The sequence below is a fragment of the Capronia epimyces genome (assembly GCF_000585565.1).
Source record: "Capronia epimyces CBS 606.96 chromosome Unknown aczIQ-supercont1.4, whole genome shotgun sequence".
Lineage (NCBI taxonomy): Eukaryota > Fungi > Ascomycota > Eurotiomycetes > Chaetothyriales > Herpotrichiellaceae > Capronia > Capronia epimyces.
Window position 1 is genome coordinate 1,186,369 of NW_006912907.1, and position 16,918 is coordinate 1,203,286.

Genomic DNA, 16,918 nt, shown 5'->3' on the forward strand with positions numbered 1-16,918 from the left:
CTGTCGCGCCCATCTGTCTCGCCCGCTGCTGTGCTGGGCTCTAGAACGTCCAGTGCATCTCAATTGCCGCCCTACTGGGGACATGCCTGGTGGGAGGTAGTGCTTCTATTCCGTGCTGGCCGGGAGTCCATGTGCTGCCGACCAGTACTCTGCCCGTCGGAGCCGGCCAGGCTGACTGGCATGGTTCGAAGTTTGTCTTGCTGCAAGTGCACTTGAGAGGATGAGATGGTTCTCCCAGACCAGGGTCCGGCTAGGCGAAGGTAGTGTAGCGCTCTCCTGTCCATGGAAGGCCAGGCTGGTCGGAGGCATTGGCTCTCTCTTCAAAAGGTCCACCTCGTGTCTCTGCTAGATTCCGGCTGCTTGAGAACCATCCTTGGTTCGACGGCATATGCCCGAGTGGTCACTGGCTGGACGGTCTCGCAGACTAGACAATCATGCTGTGTTGGGCTTTGTCTGAGCCAGAGAACCAGCGTCAAGTCAACGTCATCTCATTCTCAGCACTTTGTGACCGACGTGTATATCACGCTTAGGACAAATATCGAAGCTAGGATCCGTATCATGCCCGAAAGTCAATTCTATGCCATCCCTTTGCACGAGGAGCGTAGAACGGCTCACGACAGGCGTGCATTCGGATCTTAACTCCATCGTCGACAATCGGGGTCGGTTCAGTTGACTGTCTCTCCGCTGGCATGGGCCGAAACGTGAGTCCAGGGACAGCCTTGAATGGAGCGGCTCTTTTCCTTTTGATTGCGGGATTTGTTGATTCTGATGTCGGCGTTGCAGCAGAGGATGCAGAAACTGACGCTGTCGGTACAGCTGTTGCAGTTGGGCTTGCTACTTCGACATCTTGAGATCGCGTCTGCATTGTCCGTTGAACAGCACTTGCCAGCTTCTGTTGCTGCACGAGTCGCCTGGCGATTTCTTTCAATTCGGAAATCTCCCCCCGAAGCTCTGCGTGTTCTTTCGCATAGGATTGATTTTGGGACTGCAACTGTTCCAGCGCAGATTTGGATTCTCGTAGTGCGTCTTGCAACTTGGCAGTTGTTCGCTGCAATTCTTCCTCCCTTGCCTTCCTCCCCTCTTCCTGCTGTTGGGACGCAATCTGCTTCTGTTCCGCGATAGCCAGTTGGCCCTTGAGTGTGGCGATGGCTCCGTCTTGCGTGGCAATTTTGCCTTGGAGATTGATAATGTCGTTCAGACTGGCGTCGCTAAACTGGCGCTGGAAGGGGTTGGATACCTCTTCTTTCAGTCGTCGTCGCACAGAGTACCGTAAGAAGTGTGTTGCAGCAGGCATAAGGACCAGTTCACCGCTATCATCGACTTGTGAGGGTCTCTGTATCGGTGTGGTTTGGCTGGGGATTCCCTCCAAGAGCGATCTACACCCTGCCTGAAACTCTCTGACCTTTTCCTCGGTAGAAAGGGACTTTGCACTTTCCGGGACCGGAAGGGACTCCCACTCGAGCAGAATGCTGCGGCCCCGAGCGTGGAAGGGCTTTCGGTTATTGCGGTTTTGTGCAACAGTTGGTGGTGTGATACCTGCATTGACCGCCGCATCCAGGATCATTGTATATTCTGGAAGTTTGCGACAACGCACACATAAGTCCAGCATGCGAAATATGACTCGGGAAAGAGCGTCCATATTTTGGGTGGCGATGGACAACGCGTGTTGAACTGATCGCCGTAACCAGATCTTGCCCCTGTCCCAGTTACTGTGCGAACTGTAGTAGGATAGAAAGCTTCGAAACAGATGGTCTTTCCACACAGTGCTGTAATCCGCCTCTTGCAGTAGTGTTAGCCAGCCTTCGGCGCGCTCTGGCTGTTCACATCTGAGAGCTGCGTAGATTAAGCCCTGCAGAATGCCCGGATGCAACGACACTGGGACGGGCAGATCCAACCCATTGCTGTACACCTTCTCCCATTTTGTCTCCAGATTTAATTGGTTGTCTGACCTTGCAATAACTTGCAAAATATGGTTCAGCGAACGAGAGTCGCACGCCTTCCCGATTTGAAAGATGATGTGGAAGATAGCATCGTCCGACAGAGGTAGGGTGCTATTCTTCAGAGCGGCGGTCACATGGTAAGCTAGACTGAAGCTCCCTATCTTGGAGAGGCTTCGAATAAGTCCAGTATAGGCCCAGACAGAAGGAATCTCCTCTGACTGCATGAGTGCCTTTCCGAATCCATCCACCAGGTCAGTAAGGGGAATTTTACCCTCGTCAAAACTATGAGTCAACTTTCTTATATCCCTAGTAAGGGCTCCCCTTTTAGCCTGTGCTTCGATCTGTGGCGCGACTATAAAGAGGTCATCCCACTTCTTGAGGGGGCGAATCTCTTTTCGAGTCATTTTCAATAATTCAACCAACTGATTGGTGTCCTGGGGAAATTGTAGATCTGCCCTGTCTAGGTCGTCATCACCAGGGAACATCTCGAAAAAAGGGCTTGGTCCGATGCGGAGGTGGAGAAGCATTTTGATAGCCAGCATGATTGCGTTGAGTCGGTGATAACGATGGAAATTGGCCATGTCCTGAGGTGAGTACATGCCTTCGGCATGTTTCCTAGATCTGGATTGTGCATCACTGGGGTCTGTCGCCTCTCTGGAGGATACCCTGTGACATAACGGGTCACGCTCTCCGCCCGCCCATAACGGCGTGTCGATGTCAAAGTCCGTCTCTTCAGGTTGTTCCCGGACATGTACTGCGGTGGCATAGCCTCTTCGTTGCTGGGAGATTACATTTCGGAAGGACCGTAGCTGAAGTGACTGCCAGACCTGCGCCTCCCGTTGTTTGAGTTCGTCTATTTCTTCTTTTATGCATGTGAGCTTCTGATCCCAGTCTCTTCGTTGCTTTGCCTTCCAACTCGTATCTGCAATAAGGGCGGCGGCGAGGACAGGAGTCAACAAGACTGTGAAGACATCGTTGAAGGTCGGGCGTCGTCTTAAGGGTGCTGTGGTGGTTTTCCGGATCAGTATGCCCGTAATTGAATCAGACGACGCGAAAGAGGGAGGACCGCTCAATCTTGGTCGAGAGATTTGAGACCATAGTGCTCGCATTTCCTCGAGCAAGAACCCTCCACCCGACGACCGACCATGGACTTCGCGAAAGCAGGAATGAGGGATGAAGCTTGCGAGGTGCTGGAATGACCCAAGTGCAAGCGGCCGGTAGAGAGTACGGAGCACATTGGAGAGCTTCAAGGCCATCACGTGAGAACCAGTCAAAAAGTAATTTAGTCTGACGTGTGAATATTCCCGCGGACAAGCACACCGAGGTTGGCTGTTCCGCCGGGCAGTTCTAGTCAGACAGAATGAGTTTCGGGTCATCGATAGCCTCTATTTTATGTTTAGAACGCTCCGCTACTGCTACTTCGAGTCTCAGGCTTCGTACGCGCTCGTCTTGCCTCCAATACCAAATGTGAGCTTCCTCCACCTATTATGAATGGCTGCCAGGAGCCGGATCCTCCCTGAGGGCAGAGATCATGACAAGAAGGATGGTTTCGCCCCCCGACGCTCGAATCCACGCTCGTTCCTCACTCGATCGATACCCTTCCGTCGCAGGCGCGTGATACTTGTTTTGGTGGCAGTATGGCTGCTATACCTCTTTTTCAAGAATATGCCTACGGACCTCCCTCCTGCCTCCCAGCGCTATGACCGCCGCTACGGACGACTACATCCAGGCCTACCAGGCCCAAGTGCATGGCAGCCCGAAGGACAACACGTAGATGCAGATGACCCGAGTCAAAGCTATGAGGGCCCGATCAGGTTCTACGGCCTGCCTGAAACGTTGCGCGGCAAAATGTATGCTCCTGGCTCGAAGGGACACGTTCTGTTCGCCGTTTCCAAGTTGGAAAGCATCCCACGAATCATCCCCATCGCCTGTTCAATGGCGCAGCACAATCGTACTCGCGTCCATTTTGCCTTTATGGGTCGCCATTCTGCGGAGTGGGAAGAGATCCAAAAAACCAATGGCATATCTGAGAATGAATGTGAAATAAATTGGCATGATGCACGGCCCGATTTCTCGGCACAGTCTTCAGAAAAACGGCTGGGCGTCAGTGCCGGCGCAAGCCTGGGGCATATTCACTCTACTCTGCAGCTGCAAGCAATTCTCGCTGGAAACACTGACTACGAAGATGAATGGCTCGTGGAGGCACTAAGGGACAAGACCAACTCACTCGGTCTGCCGCTGATCAATTTACCTGCTGGTGGAATTGGGGCCCTCTCTTGGATCTCGAACCTTGATGCCTCGTCGCTGGCGCATATCAGTAAGATCCACATCGACGTTGTGGTCCAGGCAGAGCCTGAAACTTCAGCCTCTTTGATCAGGCTGTTGCGCTCCATTAAGAATGCAGACTATACAGGGTGGACGATACCCCGAATAACGGTCGAACTCTCTGCCGACATTGACCCATTCCTCATCAAATATCTATCGAATTTTCGATGGCCGGCCGATGCTACGGGCAGTGAATCCAAGTTGACAATTCGGCATAGAGTCGATGCCAGCTTTCTTTCGTCTGAGCAAGCTGCCCTACGGACCATTGAATCATTCTATCCCTTGGTGGCTGAGGAATCTCATGTTCTATTGCTCTCGCCCAGGGCTGAGCTATCCCCAGGTTACTTCCAGTTTTTGATGTACACGATCCTTGAATACAGATATGGAGCAAGCCACACTGACCTGAGCGAACGTCTTGTTGGTATCTCGCTTGATTTGCCAGCTTACGCTCCTGACATGCAGACCAAAGCGCCATGGGATCCAGAAACTCTTTCAGAACCGCTCGTCCTTTGGCAAGCACCATCATCGAATGCAGCGCTGTATTTTGGTGATCGATGGGTGGAGCTTCATGCTTTCCTATCTCGTCGAATTCTAGCCGATCCGAGGTTCACCAAGAAGGTCACATCAACGCCGCGTCTTGCTCATGAATATCCAGCGTGGCTTTACAACGTCCTAGAAATGATGCAATCCCGCAACTACTACATGATGTATCCTGCTTTCACCCTCAAGGAAGGCTTCTCGCCAGTGACAATGCACCACGAGCTATATCGACTGCCAGAAGAATATATGACGGACATTCGAGAAGACGACAAGACGTTGAAATATCAGAAGCCAACTGGTGGTCCGGCAGATGACCAACCACTTACCGCGGCTGATGAGATTGGGCGATTGATGCAGAAAGAGCAGCATGTGTCCACCGACTCTATTGTCGCTCCATTGCTCGCCGCAACCAGTGTCGAACAGCAAAGAGGGGACGTAGTTGATGAGTCGAACATTCCCGTGATACTGTTCGGCGGGAAAAGAGTCGATTGGGCAGGCTCGCGGGCGGCCTCATGGAGATTTGCCGAAGACTTTGCGCAGTCTGTTGGAGGCTGCGCCCAATATGATGCTACCAAGAAAGAGAACGGTGATGTCGAATCGTTATTTTGTACAGAACCAGGCAAGGCAGGCTAAGGAAGGACACTATCGGAGCGGGAAAACGGGGTTGGATTCCCCTCCGGAAGAATGCCCCATGCGGGTCAATGGGGCTTCTGTGAATATGGGTACCTCGACGCATGTACGGATACAGAGAAGCAACAGTCTGCGCCAAACCCGTGCCTTGGGAATAATGCGTTTGCCCGGCGTGGAAAAGGAGGCAAATTGCAGAATGCCATGGATAGGATGGAGCGATGCTTCGATCGGCGTCAGTTGTGTCGCATGTTTGGCCAATTTGCCCAAGGGTTCTAGGCTTGAGGATCCATGTCGGGCAGCGGCATTATTTTTATTAATCGTGGATGGCAGGTCGATCAAGCACAAATCGAAGATCTTGCAGGGGGGGAGGAAGCGGGTTGGGCATCTCTCCAAGTAGGGAGTAGTGAGAGGATGATCAGGGCGGTTGATCAGAGTGTGAGGAGAGCTGGATCCCTTCTTACCATGCTAGTGTATCATCTCAGTATCAGATCAGTGTCAGAGGTAGACGGATAATACCTAGCTGATCATGGGTAATGGCTATCAAGTCGATCATGTACTCACCTATACTCTGTACTACAGTGAGGCCAGCTGCTTTCCACGGCGGGAAGAGGAGCATTCAAAGTTGTGGTCAGACTGCGGTTGCGACTGCGACTGCGATTGCGACTGCCCCTCCATCATCACCATCATCACCTTCTCTGCCGCGCAACGCATATCCGACAAACACAGCCACCCCACCACCACCACCACCACCATCGCTGCATGCTCCAGGCTGTCACTGTCGCTCGCGGCATCTCGACTGATCAAAAAGCAGCTAAAGCTTGGGTCCATGCCACTAACATGTCCAAGCTTGCTTCCCTGCCATCTTGCTCCAATCACGCCTCGAAGCTCTCTCGCCAGCCGGCTCCAAACGCCAACAGACTGCGCTTGTCAGGGAGCCAGCCAGCCGTCCTGCCCCTCCATCGTCCCTCCCGCCTTCCGCCCTCTGCGCTGCATCTCTCTGCATCTCTTTTGCCTCTATCCGAGGAAGACGCTCGAAACTCTTTGTACTCCTCCTCTTTGCTGCTCGCGCTAATGCACTGGACTGCAGGCGATTGACCTCCCCGGCGTGCAGCATCCTGGCCCACGAGCCTAAGGGCCCTCGCCCTCGCCATCCGCTCCCCTCCACCTCAACCGACGCTATCATACGCCGCCCTGGTCAACTGTGCATACTGCATACCGTACCATCCCAACCGCCTCTGGCACTCATAGGACAGCCCTGGTCCTGGTCCTGTTCCCCCGGCATGATGAGCCCTCTGCTCGGGCCTCATTCTGGCTCTGGCGCGACCTTCGAACCCTACTCTCTGCCCCACCCTCCTCCAGAGTCTCATCAGTGGACTGCAGACATCGAGTTGTGTTGAACACCACCCGCGTCCATCCACTGCATTTCTATCTGATACCCTCTCCGCGAAATCTAGCTCGGGTCACCCTGCGGCAACGCTCCCAGACTCCCCCATCCCAACCCCCAGTGATCGAGCCTTCGGTCTATGATTGTTCGTGGCTGTCGACAAATAGCATTTGCGGCGCCTTCAAGAGAGACATCTTCTGTGTTGTCCCTAATATTGTTCTCTGTCGTCGGTGACCAGAGCCCCGGAGCATTCCTGCAGTTGCACCTCAGTTGCACCTCAGTCGTACTGTTTTTTGGTTCGTGAGGACCATTCTCTCTGTCATCCATTGATACTACTGGTGGCTCGCTTTCTATTCTTCAAAGAAGCCACCTTCCCACATATCGGCAATTCAGCAGGTCTGGCTAGGACTCCTGTCGACACAGGATGAGCCTTTGAGACGTTGCTGGCCATAACTGATCCATAACTGGTCACAAATACCTCACTGAGCAGGAAGGATGGCCACCGTCGTCGTCCAGCAACAACCATCCATCCGACAGCCAACTCCTCCGCCTCTCCCCGCAACGCTCGCATTGAACCAGCCTCGACAATCCACCCCGGTACCTAATAAGCATCTACCCTACTGTCCTCCAGGACCGGTTCCCTCACAGGCTCAAATCACTCCTCCAAACTCCCCTCCCTTGAGACAAGTTGCGTCGAAGCCGACTTCGCTCCTCCATCCTCCCCATAACTATCCAAAGCTATGCAATTCCCCGCCCATCTATGGTATCAATGCCTCGGGCCTCGCCGAAGCTCTTGAGCACTACTCCTCTCAACCCCTGCCGAACCCATCGTCGGTATTCCCTTGGCTGCATGGGCTCCATCCCGAAAACCACATCCAACTGGCTTTCTTTGTGGCAAGAAAGAAGTCCTTGCGCAGGATCCCAAGGTGCTTCCGAGGCATAACCATTATTAAAGCCGGTGGAGACCTCACTCGGTCGCGGATCAAAGGTGCCGTGGCCCCCGATGAGATCCTCAACCTGTCGGACGGGAATGGTCATGGGTTTCTGGAATGCGATCCTCGAGAAGGCTTTTCGGTCCGCAATTTTCACATCCAAGCTGCCAAAATGGCCCTGGTCTCCGACATCGTCATATATGGCGACGAAGACACCGATCATCGTATCATCAAGTCTGTCGCCGAGCGGACTGCCTCTGTGCAGAGGAGATGGCGAAAGGAGTTGGAGAACATGGGACAATGTCCCGAGACTTACCATACCTTCGTGCTGACCCAGCCGTTCGAAGACCTTGAACACGAGTATCCCGAGTTGGTGGCCATCGATTCGAAGGGACAGTATGCAGATCGCACCCTCGACTTTGTGCAACAGGAGAGGCGGGAGATGTGCGCCATGTCCAAGGCTTCGGAGATTAGCCAAGGCGTCTTTCAAGGCCCAACTCCTGGATCTTACACCGACCCCCCTTCCACAATCGATGATCCAACCTATGATCTTTATGTGGAGGCTAGCGATCATGCATCACTTCCAGACGATAAATTGCTGGCTGCGAAGTTGAAAAAGCTAGAGTGTCGTGATGACGATGATCCTGTGCACCTCGCATTTCCAAGTTCTGGTAGTATTCTGCCGCCATCTTGGTCCCAATCTGAAGTGACCGGAATACTCCGCATGTGTCGATGGTTGTATAGCTTAACACATGGCACCGAGCCCGCCGACGGCACCACGGACAAGGATGGTGATATCCAAATGACAGAATTCAGGCGTCGGCCCCGTCGGGTCTTACTGCATTGTGCTGATGGGTATACCGAGACCTCCATGCTGGCTGTGGCGTATTTCATGTACGTTGAAGGTGTTCCTGTTCACGAGGCTTGGATCCGTCTACACTGTGAGAAGCAGCGGAATTTCTTCGCGTATCCGTCCGATGTGGCGCTCTTGAATGCGATCCAGGATCGATTGTTGGAAGAAAGTCCCAAATTCGTCGACGCAAAGCCTCCGTCGACATCGGCTCCATCTTGGTTATCGAAATTTGATGGGAGTCTCCCCAGCCGCATCCTGCCCTACATGTACTTGGGAAATCTCAATCATGCGAACAACCCAGAGTTGCTTCGAGTGTTGGGTATTCGGCGCATCCTCAGTGTTGGGGAGCCGGTGTCATGGTCCGAGATGGAGATGCAAACCTGGGGTCGGGAAAACCTACTCATGGTAGACCGGGTTCAGGACAATGGAATTGACGAACTCACACTTGAGATGGAGCGATGTTTGGCGTTTATTGGTAAGCATTCCCATCAGCACCAGCAGCACGCAGAAACTGACGTTGGTCAAGGAAGAGGTCGTTCGGATGGTACCGCGACGTTGGTGCATTGTCGAGTGGGAGTCAGTAGATCTGCCACCATTTGTATCGCAGAAGTTATGGCTCGTCTAGGGCTGAGCTTTCCAAGAGCATAGTGAGTTGGTTTCTCGACAAGAGCGAAGGCCAATGCCGACTAACCCGATCATCTAGTTGTTTTGTGCGTGCACGACGACTCAATGTCATTATTCAACCACATCTGAAATTTGTATATGAGCTGATGAAGTGGGACGAACAACAGCAAGAGAAGAGGGGGGAGCCGGTGAAGAGAGAGCTCGAGTGGGCGACCGTGGCCCGAGAAATCGCAGCGATGAACAGGCCGTATGCCAGGAATTGAGGTCCGGGTATCGCACCCGGGTGTCACACACTAGGACCACACTCTTGCGGCTGGGTGCAACCTTGACGCAGGATCTGAGGCAAAAGAGGCCCGCCAGAGCTCGATGAATGGCTGACGACGAGATGAGATTTTGTTTTTGATCAATGCCTCTGTGCATTGATGTCGATGTTGATTCTGATGACGACGATGACATGGACTATGGATGAATATGAAGTTATGAGTGTTATTGACGGATGAAGATTACCTGGACGGGTTTGACAGTGACGGGCCGAGGGGCTAAGGACAGCGCATCTGGTTTTGATTTTCTAGCGGAGGGCAGACTCCGTGGCAGTTGTCCGGGCAGCTGCTCTATGTGGGGGACGGGGACGTTGGCGATGTTGTACAATCGAGACACACGTCCGTGTTACTATTGTCATACTGGTCTCTGGGTGATCTTGGGTTTGGAAAGGGAGGAGGAAAGGGAATGGGAATGGAAATGAAGCAGGATGTCGTGTGGGACTGATGCATTTGTGAGCGAGGCAGAGAGACTAGTATGGACAATTGTCGGGTGATGCTCCGTCCAGAGTATGTAGCCTGGCTGCCCAATTGTGGATTTGGATTTTGGCTCACAATTACCAAGAACATGCGAAAGTAACACGGAGATGGTGTTCTTGACGAGATGCAGTGGCGCTTGTATTAGGATGATCTATGATACACGGAGTAGCACCCAAGTAGTATTGTTTAATAGGTACCCCTGAAGGCGCCAGGTAGGTTAGGTAGTGCGCACTCGCCGGAGTACGTGTTTCTGTACTCGAGAAGAAGCGATGCACGGTCTGGTCGATGTCGTGGCAGCGTTCCATGATTCCTTTCCCTTTTCCTTTTCCTTTCCCACTCTTCTCTTGATTCTTCTCATAACCTCTCTGCGCGATCTCTCAACTCGTCGGCCAGCCGGTCGAGGTAGGCCTTTGTGATGGCCTTAGGGATGGCCTCGGGGATGCCATGTCTGCCGTGCCCGGCTCCATTCCCGTCCCCAGCCGCGGCACGAGTCTCTGGCGATTGCGCATCTCCCTTGGCACTTGTGGAGAGGAAGCGGCGCACGATCTTGTCGATGTCGCGGCGGCCGTCTTCGTAGGCGGCCAGGTCGCGGTTGCCGTAGACGTCGCGGCCGACTGCGTAGCGCGACGCCGGGAGGGAGCGGAAGAAGACGTTTAGGGAGAGGTTGATGTGTGAGTATGAGGATGAGGATGAGGGTTCAGGGTCCGAAGGTGCTGTGGCGGATGGTGCGCCGACCTTGGTGCTTGTGTCGACTGGGGAATGCGTCGTGACACTGGCACTATTACTGGCACTCGAAGTCTGCTGAGATTGATTAGGCGCAGGTGCTTGGTGGCTCGGTGCCGGCATCGGCGTGCCTGCGTGCGCCCAGAGAGGCGGGATATAGAGCGCGTCTCCGGGGCGCAGAAGCGCGATGTGCGGATGGGTATTTGGGATCAGGTTCAGCCGGTCCCATTCGGTGGCAGCTTCGGTCTCATCGGCGGCTGCGGGCTCGAAAATGTCCATGGTCGAAGTGGTTGAACCTGGCGGGAAAGAGAGGTGCTTCAGATCTTCGGGCGGAAACAAAACGAGTTTGCGGGTGCCTCTGATCTGAAAGAGCACGTTGGCCATGACGTCGTAGTGCAGCCACATGTTGACGTTGGCGCTGATGCGTAGCGGGCTGCTGTGCTGCGTTTCTCTGGTCAAACTGAGGGACGGCGGGAGGACAAAGTCGTCGGCCAATTCAGGCCAGTCGGTCGCGAAGTCGGCAGGCAGCTGGGCCGGATTGGTGTTGGAGAGGGACCGCAGGTACATGTGCGCGGCCGGCTTGGTGGTGAGGTCAGTGATGAAGTCGTGGAACGGGAGGGGTTTGTAGGCAAAGTCTTTGCGTTGAAAGTTCATGGTTCGACTGGACGCTGAGTGGACCACAACGGATCTCGACGAGGGAATCTTGGACACAAGGTACGACGGCGTCCATAGTGACACGCAGGGGCCGATCTCAAGGCTTGTCAAGAGTCTGGGAGTACCTTCACCAAGGACGCGAGCAAAATCTTGCTCACCGCACAACTTGATGGTATCTACCGACACCGGACGGGGGGAGGCCCCGACCCTCGATACAAGGACCGAGGCAGGCGCCGGTTTCGACGGCGCCGGTTTCACAAGAGCCCAGGGTGAACTCACGCCCGGCTCGCGGTAGTACAGCAGCCAGCAGCCGGGGTTCCAGTACGCACCGAAGCTGAAACAAGTCGCTCCTCCGCCGGCGAGGAGCGTGGTTTCTTTGGCGGTGCGGTGCGAGGTGTGGCCGATCAGGAAAGGCCGGGGGACGTCGGGATCGGACTTGGGAGTCACACAGGCGACTCGCAGTTCCATTTCCTTCTCGAATTCGCCAAACGCAGAGAAGCTGCCCAGGATGGACAGGATTTCGTAATCCCTGGGAATGCAGCCGTGCTTGGCCACTCCTCCGATAACAAGCAGCTCGTTTCGAATCACACTGTACGAGGCCCCGAGTCGAGCCAAGAAGGGGAAGATTCCCGCTGATGCATCTAGAGCGCTCGAGGTCTTGAAAATGATGCCGGCAACGTGGTTGTCTCGGATGATCAGCCTCCATCTCCAAAGGCCCTGGCAGATCACACCGTCGTGCCGCATACCGCCAAAAAGAAGTCCATGGTTGAAGCCCAGCCTCACGAAGCTCGCTCCGAATCGTGGCATGGGGTCTGATAGTAGGGATCTGAGCCTCTGCCACCCGTTTGTGTGGTCCCAGAGGAGACAGTCCAGTGCGACCTTGGTGGCCGAGATCTTACCTCCAAACACCACAACGCCATACTGGTTGTCGGACAGTATCACAGCAGCAGCTCGATGCCGAAACCGCGGCTCAGGAAGATCTTGGATCCTTTCCCACTTGGACCCCGTTTGCAACCAACAATCCTTCAGGGGCGCAGAAGGCGACAAACGACCACCAACCAGCACATTCTGTCCGTTGCCGAGAGATGTTATCGTGTGACAACATCGGGTTCCGATCTCCGGTGGTGGGACCGTGGGGAATGACAGGTCAGAGTCTGCAGATGCATAGACCGATGTACTTGACAGACGGCCCTGAAGACCTATTCCGCCATGAACGCCAATGGCATCTTGACCTGGGATGGGGAATGCTGACGCATGGTGGGTTCTTCCTTCCTTGTCCGGGTTGGGTGTGAACTTGTATGCGAACCACTGGTTCTGTACCCTGTACGGAGACACGGTTCTTGTCGAGAGATCTGAAGCAAAGCTGTCAACCGACGCTCTCCTGGACCTGGGCTCCTCCGGGATCAGGGGATCAGGACCAGTTTGAGCCACGACCAGACAGTAGTGGGACGCAAACAGAGCGAACTCTTCCCTGAGTCAGAGCTTAGTGACAAGTCCCTTGGGGGGAGCGGGAGAGCGGATTTACCATTCGTCAAATGGCTCGACCTCGTCCAAAGAAATCCTTTGGGACGGAGAGAGGAATCTAGAGTCGGCCCATAGTTCCCATAAACTCTGTATTTCAACCAGAGGGAAGCCTGCGTCCTGGAAGCGAAGAGTTTGACTGTGGCGTCCGGGGTATTTGAGGACGGATCGAAGTGGTGTTCCAAGTTTGGCAAAATGTTTCAACATGGCCGCCGTAAATGGATTGTCAGGTCGATCGGGGGATTGCTGCTCCAACAAGCAGAATGTCACGTCTACAGTGATCAGCCCAGTCAGAAGGCGAAGTGGTCACACGAACATACCAGGAGACAGAGTAGTGGTCCATGCAATCAGAGCATCCGAGTCTTCAGGCGACATATAGGTAATGCTGACCTCGGCAATGCAGAGTACCAAGCATCGGTCAATGTCGACAACGGATTTGACTAGTCGCTCCAGCCGTCGTAAATTTCGAAGGTCACAGCCCAGCGCGGTGTACTCGTCGCTGTCCAACACAACTCCATTCTCCGCGGGCAGATCGGCGGGAAGAGAAAGCAATTCTCTCATCTTGGGGGTATTCAAGATGACTTCTCTCTTGGTGATCATGAGCTCCTCAAAGTCGATGTCAATGAATTTGGTGTTCCCACAAAGGTCTCGGTCTTGGGCCATCCACTGGAAGGGGATGGGATCACTGGCATTGTGAGTTGGATTTTGGCCAGGACGACGACTAATGGCACCCTTACTCACTAGCCACAGCCCAAGTTGATGACAACCTTCTTCTGCTCTGAACTTCTCTCGAGAAATTGCCTTAGCACCCAATCAATGGCTCTCATGCGAAGCCAGTATCCACGATTGATAGTTGGGGCTCGCCTCTGTGGTTTCCTCACGAAATAGCGATAGAAGTGTGGTTGGGGGAGGTAGAGCCTCTCCACACTTCGTTTGGATACAATGCTGCTGCTGTTTGTCTATGGCCAGTTGTCAGTCATCGGCAAAGCATGCTTGGAAAGTCGGCTCTGACATACCCCCATGATCAAACCAGCATTCTTTTCCAAGGCCAACTCCTCATCCAAGCCCTCGCGTTGGGGAGGCATTGGAGACGCCATACCGGTAACATTCGACGCCCGAGCACAAGTCGTCAGTAGGTGACGAGAGTACAGTTCAAGAGCAGGAACAGGAGCAGGTACTGCTCAAGATGGAGGTGTGTGACTCAGAGCATGAGCATAGTCATAGACAAGGCTTTCGTCACAAAAAGTTCCGATCGTCGGCGGTCATGTGACGGTCGACGCCAAAAACAGCAGGATTATGTAAGGAGAATCCTTGGCGTGAGGTTATGTAATCTATATATGATTGGCTGTTTCAGACGACGCCTCGACTCTTCCGCTCGCCCTCGTTGGATTGTGAGGCTAGAAAAGACAGCCATCTGAACCCCGAAGCCTCCTTATTCACGCCAGAAGCACTCTGAAGAAGGCGCAGCCTTTGCAATGGACAATCCCGCACCATCGCTGAGAGAACTCTTCACCGAGGCAAAGGCCCGTCAAGATGAGCTAGACACTCTCGACCCTCGGAACTCAAGGTTCAACGAGTCTTTGCAGTCCATCATCGACAACCTGCAGCAGTGTCGGCAGCTCATTCGGAAACTCGCTCTGTTCAGTGCCAACGAAGAGCTGGAGGATATCTCCACACAAGACCTTCAGTGCGTCATATTCAGAGTCTTACTCTGGGGGAGTGTCGGCTGACAACAGAATCCAGATATCTCACCGTGGACTATCTGCTGGCTGATATGAAGGTCAGGGCATACGGGACAGATAGGGAGTCATCTCTACGCGAAGCATCCGAGTTGTTCGAAAGCTACTTAACCCGGTTAGATCACTACGGGCTTCTTGAACCATCAGATCGACAGCTTTACGAACAATTTCTTGAACAGCGTGCCTCCTTCAGAATAGTCCCCTCGAACAACCCCGAAGAGAAACGTAAAATTAAGGTGGCTCGATTTCAATCAGAGAGGTCCCTGAAACAAAAGCTCGAGGTGCGTGCGAAGCATGCTTGTCTGTTCATGAACCCTTGCTAACCGTAACAGTACTTGAGAAACGAGTCACGGAAGCTGAATGTTGACGACGAGATCATCCGGAAGCTCTATTTGGCAGAAATCGAATTGTTTGTCAACAATACATTTTCCTCTTTGGACATGATCACTCAAGAATCAGAGATTTTATCCCAGATGCGGCAGGCTGAGCCGTCTCGACGAGAACCTCCACAGGATCACAGAGCCCCGGTCAGAAGTGATGACCACCTGGACCGCCTTGATGGTCAGGTCACCATGTCGGGATTGGGCCGACGTGGAGGCCCGTTGCTCGACCCCAAAGGCAAACCCCTTCAGCCATTCACCCTGACAGATAAGCGCACCCAGCTTCAACAAGGAGTCTTCAGGCCCGGGCATAACCTCCCGACCATGAGTATTGATGAATATCTTGAAGAGGAGCGGCGACGAGGAGGGATTGTGGATGGCGGTGGCAATGCCAACGCACCTCAGCCAGAACCTGATGAAGACGACATGGAGCAAGCTGACGCCGCCACAATGAAGGCACGCGAGTGGGACAACTTCGTCGAAGCGAACCCAAAGGGTGCGGGCAATACTATCAATCGCGGATGAGATTGGACGCTTTTAGTACCACCACCGTTAATGCGAATCCGCTCCCGTGCTCCCGTCTTGCTTGCTCTAAATCCTTGATCTCAATTTGGCTTTGATTCTTCAGCCATCCTTTCCTTTGCGGTACTGTCTGCTCAGTTTGGTTGCCGTCAACATGTTTGTGTTTAATTTTCCTCCAGATCGGCCGCGGTGGTGGGCTTCTTCGCCTTGATTTCAGCCAGAATACTGTCTGCACCTCTACGAAGTAGTTCTGACGCGGCCTTGATCCCGAATGATTCGGCGTCGTTTTTGCTTGCTACAACTTCCGTCAAGTCGATCTCAGACTTCGCTTTGCCGTCCGTGCTGACGACGATCGACTTCAGTCGGAGAGCTGTCTGTCCGTTCGGGTTCTTGACCCAGCTAGTCTCGACGCCCAGCGGAGCGCTGCAGCCTCCTTCTAAAGTTCGCAGAAGGCTGCGTTCAGTGGCTGCTGCGAGATGGGTTTCGTGATGGTCTATCGCACTAAGAATTCTCTGCACCCGGTCATCGGGCGATCTATTCTCGACCCCGATGGCCCCCTGTCCGACGGCGTAGAGCATTCCTCCGTTCTCGGAGTCAAGGTACTGAGTGATTCGATGGCCAAGATCTATCCGGATCAGCCCGGCGGCCGCAAGAATCAATGCGTCAAAGGAACTTCCTTCGGCGTCAAGTTTCGACAATCGCGTGTTGACATTGCCTCTCACATCTTCGACGCGTAGATGAGGATAGAGCAATGCGATCTGGGCTGTCCGTCGGACAGAAGACGTTCCAATGACTGATCCTGCTGGCAGGTCCTGAATCTTACACGGGTTCCTCCCAGCCTTCAGAACAAAGGCGTCTCTTGGGTCCTCACGAGGCAGCACAGCGCCTATTTCACAGCCTGCTGGCAGCTGCGTTGGGACGTCTGGAAGATGCATTAGTGCTGGATTCCGATGTCGGTCGAGACCACGACTGACCCTTGAGCGAGTGAACAAGAATGTCCAGCTGGCCTTCAACCATCAGAGTCTCGAGCTCATGGGTCCATAGATTCTTCACTGCCATGTCTTTAAAGGGAGTGACCTTGTCGACATCACCAGCCGCTGTGTCTCGAGCCTTGATCGTATAGACATTGTCTGGATATGCCGATGCAAGGGCCTTGACTACCAGATCTGTCTGTACCAAAGCTAGTTTCGATTTTCTGGTGCCAATATTAAAGGTGGCTTCAGGATGTGCGGCACCCCCATCGGCCGACGCCGAGGTGTTTGCTCCCTGAACCACGGAGAGGGTTGTCATTGAAGCGGATTGTGGATTGCGAGGGAAGGATTCGGTGCAGGGATAGTCAAAGATACTTTCAACG

General features: G+C 53.8%; 6 protein-coding genes across 6 annotated transcripts; 3 read left to right on the forward strand and 3 right to left on the reverse strand.

Moving 5' to 3' along the window:
- Positions 1 to 556: 556 nt before the first annotated feature.
- A1O3_05052 (uncharacterized protein) lies at positions 557 to 3,196 on the reverse strand (the record flags this gene model as incomplete). The annotated part of the gene is made up of 1 exon (XM_007735180.1): positions 557 to 3,196. The coding sequence occupies one exon, from the start codon at positions 3,194 to 3,196 to the stop codon at positions 557 to 559; it is 2,640 nt and encodes an 879-aa protein (XP_007733370.1).
- Positions 3,197 to 3,431: 235 nt separating this feature from the next.
- On the forward strand, positions 3,432 to 5,438 carry A1O3_05053 (uncharacterized protein; the record flags this gene model as incomplete). Its single annotated transcript, XM_007735181.1, has 1 exon — positions 3,432 to 5,438. One exon carries the CDS (start codon positions 3,432 to 3,434, stop codon positions 5,436 to 5,438), a length of 2,007 nt encoding a protein of 668 aa, XP_007733371.1.
- Positions 5,439 to 7,314: 1,876 nt separating this feature from the next.
- A1O3_05054 (uncharacterized protein) lies at positions 7,315 to 9,491 on the forward strand (the record flags this gene model as incomplete). The annotated part of the gene is made up of 3 exons (XM_007735182.1): positions 7,315 to 9,079; positions 9,131 to 9,251; positions 9,308 to 9,491. 3 exons carry the CDS (start codon positions 7,315 to 7,317, stop codon positions 9,489 to 9,491), a joined length of 2,070 nt encoding a protein of 689 aa, XP_007733372.1.
- An 888-nt stretch (positions 9,492 to 10,379) lies between these two features.
- Positions 10,380 to 14,008, reverse strand: A1O3_05055 (uncharacterized protein; the record flags this gene model as incomplete). The annotated part of the gene is made up of 5 exons (XM_007735183.1): positions 10,380 to 12,873; positions 12,928 to 13,195; positions 13,244 to 13,608; positions 13,665 to 13,882; positions 13,940 to 14,008. The coding sequence occupies 5 exons, from the start codon at positions 14,006 to 14,008 to the stop codon at positions 10,380 to 10,382; spliced, it is 3,414 nt and encodes a 1,137-aa protein (XP_007733373.1).
- Positions 14,009 to 14,398: 390 nt separating this feature from the next.
- Positions 14,399 to 15,567, forward strand: A1O3_05056 (uncharacterized protein; the record flags this gene model as incomplete). Its single annotated transcript, XM_007735184.1, has 3 exons — positions 14,399 to 14,610; positions 14,667 to 14,943; positions 14,995 to 15,567. The coding sequence occupies 3 exons, from the start codon at positions 14,399 to 14,401 to the stop codon at positions 15,565 to 15,567; spliced, it is 1,062 nt and encodes a 353-aa protein (XP_007733374.1).
- Positions 15,568 to 15,728: 161 nt separating this feature from the next.
- A1O3_05057 (porphobilinogen deaminase) lies at positions 15,729 to 16,854 on the reverse strand (the record flags this gene model as incomplete). The annotated part of the gene is made up of 2 exons (XM_007735185.1): positions 15,729 to 16,486; positions 16,539 to 16,854. 2 exons carry the CDS (start codon positions 16,852 to 16,854, stop codon positions 15,729 to 15,731), a joined length of 1,074 nt encoding a protein of 357 aa, XP_007733375.1.
- Positions 16,855 to 16,918: the final 64 nt, after the last annotated feature.